This window comes from Engystomops pustulosus, chromosome 3 (genome assembly GCF_040894005.1).
Source record: "Engystomops pustulosus chromosome 3, aEngPut4.maternal, whole genome shotgun sequence".
Classification (NCBI taxonomy): Eukaryota; Metazoa; Chordata; class Amphibia; order Anura; family Leptodactylidae; genus Engystomops; species Engystomops pustulosus.
In genome coordinates, this window is record NC_092413.1 from 233,237,302 (window position 1) to 233,240,193 (window position 2,892).

The 2,892-nt window shown below is 43.3% G+C and overlaps 1 protein-coding gene across 1 annotated transcript; it reads left to right on the forward strand.

Annotated features, from left to right (window-relative positions):
* The first annotated feature begins 1,726 nt into the window (after window positions 1-1,726).
* LOC140123025 (olfactory receptor 2D2-like) lies at window positions 1,727-2,677 on the forward strand. Its single transcript, XM_072144276.1, has one exon. It carries the CDS (start codon window positions 1,727-1,729, stop codon window positions 2,675-2,677), a length of 951 nt encoding a protein of 316 aa, XP_072000377.1.
* Window positions 2,678-2,892: the final 215 nt, after the last annotated feature.

Below are 2,892 nucleotides of genomic sequence, written 5' to 3' on the forward strand. Positions count from 1 at the left end.
CAACCAGAATAAGTCCACAAAGTACTCACTATTAAAAAAACACAGACAAAGTGGAACCAACGGGAAAGTGGTGAGTGACTACAAGAGAACAGACAAACTTCAGAATCTCTCACCACAGACAAAGTAACAAACTACTTGAAAGTATAGATGTTCCTACAGGACAGAGCCAGGGATAAGCTGCAGAGCAAATACTGAATGACCCAACCAGCCTTAGGCTGCATTCACACGATGTATGCCCGTCGTACCGTAGCACAGCGGGTATAAATCAGTGCCGGGGAGAGGAGGAGGGGTTGAGCGCCGCTCACCCCGCCCCTCTCCGTAGAGTAACATAGGGCCTGGCGCCATATTCTGTAGAAAGATAGGACATGTTCTATCTTTCTACGGGCTACGGTGATACACGTGTGCTGCAACGTACCCCCGCTCCCATAATGCACCGTGTGGCCATTTTGGTGTATGGGGGACGTATATATGCTATATAAACGTCGGCTGTAAATACGTCCCCCTTACATGTGTGTGAATGTAGCCTTTAACGGAGCTCGGTCATTCCTGACAGGATAATACTAATTACCACAGCTGAGATCTAAAAACCCCAGAAGGTAATGCAGAAACACCAATAATAAAAAGACAGGTACAAACAATCAGGCAACATAGCACAGCGGTGGAGAACTGAATAGAAAGGCTGGATCAAATCCTGGCAATACAACGTTTTATACATTCAGTGACTCCATTTAATTTATATTGAAAAATTCCCCCACACAAATAAATAGAACAACTTACCTTCTCATTCTCAAAAGTCTCACTCCTTGCCTCCTCCATGACGTCTTTCCTGCAGCTTCCGGTGAATGAAAATCACTGTGACGCTCACTGAACCAAGTATCCAGAGATTTCCACAAGCGTCCTCTGATACAGCGACCACCCCAAAAAAAATTCAGAAAGCCGACTTAATCCTATCAATCTTATTAATTTAACCTACACAATAAATTAAGACCAAATCCTTAAATTTAAACAAAAGCAAAAAGCAGATGTGATGGCAGAACAAATCAAATTTTATTAATTTACAAGAAAGATTTAAAAACAATTAAAAGACCCCCCCTCCCCCACAACAGGGGGGTTAAGCACGACCGGTCCCCCACCCCACACATTGTACAAAAGTGTCAAAACACATGAAACCAAACAAAGACCCCGGTCCAGACCCAGAATAACTATAGAGCCTTGTATACAATAAGGTCAATAAGGAGCAAAGACTCCCACATAAATAAAGAACATAGACCAGACCCAAGAATAACAAGACGCCAGGTCATATCCGAAAATAAAAATAGAGACCATGTAAAACCTCAGACCAGACTCTTAGGATGAAAATCCACCTGCAGAATACATACAGACTTCACGCTTAATGACTACAGACCCAGTACCAGAGTCCTGGATAATTACACAGATTCGTCTGGAACCCCCATTAAATTCTGACTTTCATTCTTATCTTTCCCTGATATCTGCCATTGGAGAAGACACAGAAGTCTCCATACACATAAGATGTAATGTGCATGTCATCCTTTAGACTTGTTCTCCGATCTATTACAATAGTGTTTCATCCAATCTAGAGGTTTTTAAGGTCTATGTCTCCTAGGATGAATATGATGTGTTACGCGTTCTTCTCCTTCGCAGATACAATACGTTTTACAGTATCTCATGTTTATCATGGTCTAAGACAACCTCGACCTTACCCATGATGGGAAGAGGAAACTACAGCCAAGTGATGGAATTCACTCTCCTGGGATTTTCCACACCCCCCATGGTGGAGGTTGTGCTCTTCCAGGTCTTCCTGATTCTGTATATGAGCACAGTGGCCGGGAACCTTCTGCTTATATTGGCTGTAGGATGTAGTCATCATCTTCACACTTCTATGTATATACTCCTGGCGAATCTCTCCTTTTTGGACATCTGCTTCACTACCATTACCATTCCCAAGATGCTCAGCAACTTCTTGATGGAAAAGAAGAGTATTTCCTTTGCAAGCTGCCTGATTCAGGTCTATGCATTTCTTGTCCTCGGTGAGACCGAGTGTGTTCTTTTGGCCTTCATGGCTTATGATCGATACGTTGCCATCAGTAACCCCTTGCGTTACAGTACCATTATGAGGACCACGACTTGTGTTAGGATGATCGGCTGTTCATGGTTGATTGGTGGCCTTATTTCATCAGTGGACATGTACTATTTGTATAGGCTTAGATATTGTGGTGTCACCACGATTGACCACTTTTTTTGTGAAGCCCCATCATTAATGAGGCTTTCCTGCTGTGACCATTCCATACTAGATGTGATCAAGCTAATTGGAAGCACCATCTTGCTCCTGGTCCCTCTCTTGTGTATCCTTTACTCCTACACTCACATCATACTGGCAGTCCTGAAGGTCAACTCTAGAAGATACAAGGCTTTCTCCACCTGCTTGTCCCACCTCATTGTAGTCATGTTCTTCTATGGTTCAGCCATCATCATGTATATGAAACCTGAGCACTCAGGGCACATGCTGGATAAACTCTTATCAGTTTTTTATACAATAGTCACTCCAATGTTGAACCCCATTATCTATAGCTTGAGAAATAAGGATGTCCAAGGAGCAATCACCGATTTATGGAGATCAACAATTATGTCCAAGTCTCAAGTATTATGCTCAGTATAACATCCCTAAAAGTCATTAAGAGCCTTTCCTTACATTGTGACCCCTCTCCTCCTCCCCCTCACATTGTAAACCCTCTTCTCCTTCCCCTTACATTGTGACCCCCCTCCTCCTTCCCCTCACATTGTAAACCCTCTTCTCCTTCTCCTTACATTGTGACCCCCCTCCTCCTTTCCCTCACATTGTGACCCCTCTAATCCTCCCCCTCACATTGTGAC

Bases quoted from the DNA above. Each gene is read 5' to 3' on its own strand.
- LOC140123025 (XM_072144276.1), top strand. From the start codon at position 1,727: ATGGGAAGAGGAAACTACAGCCAAGTGATGGAATTCACTCTCCTGGGA.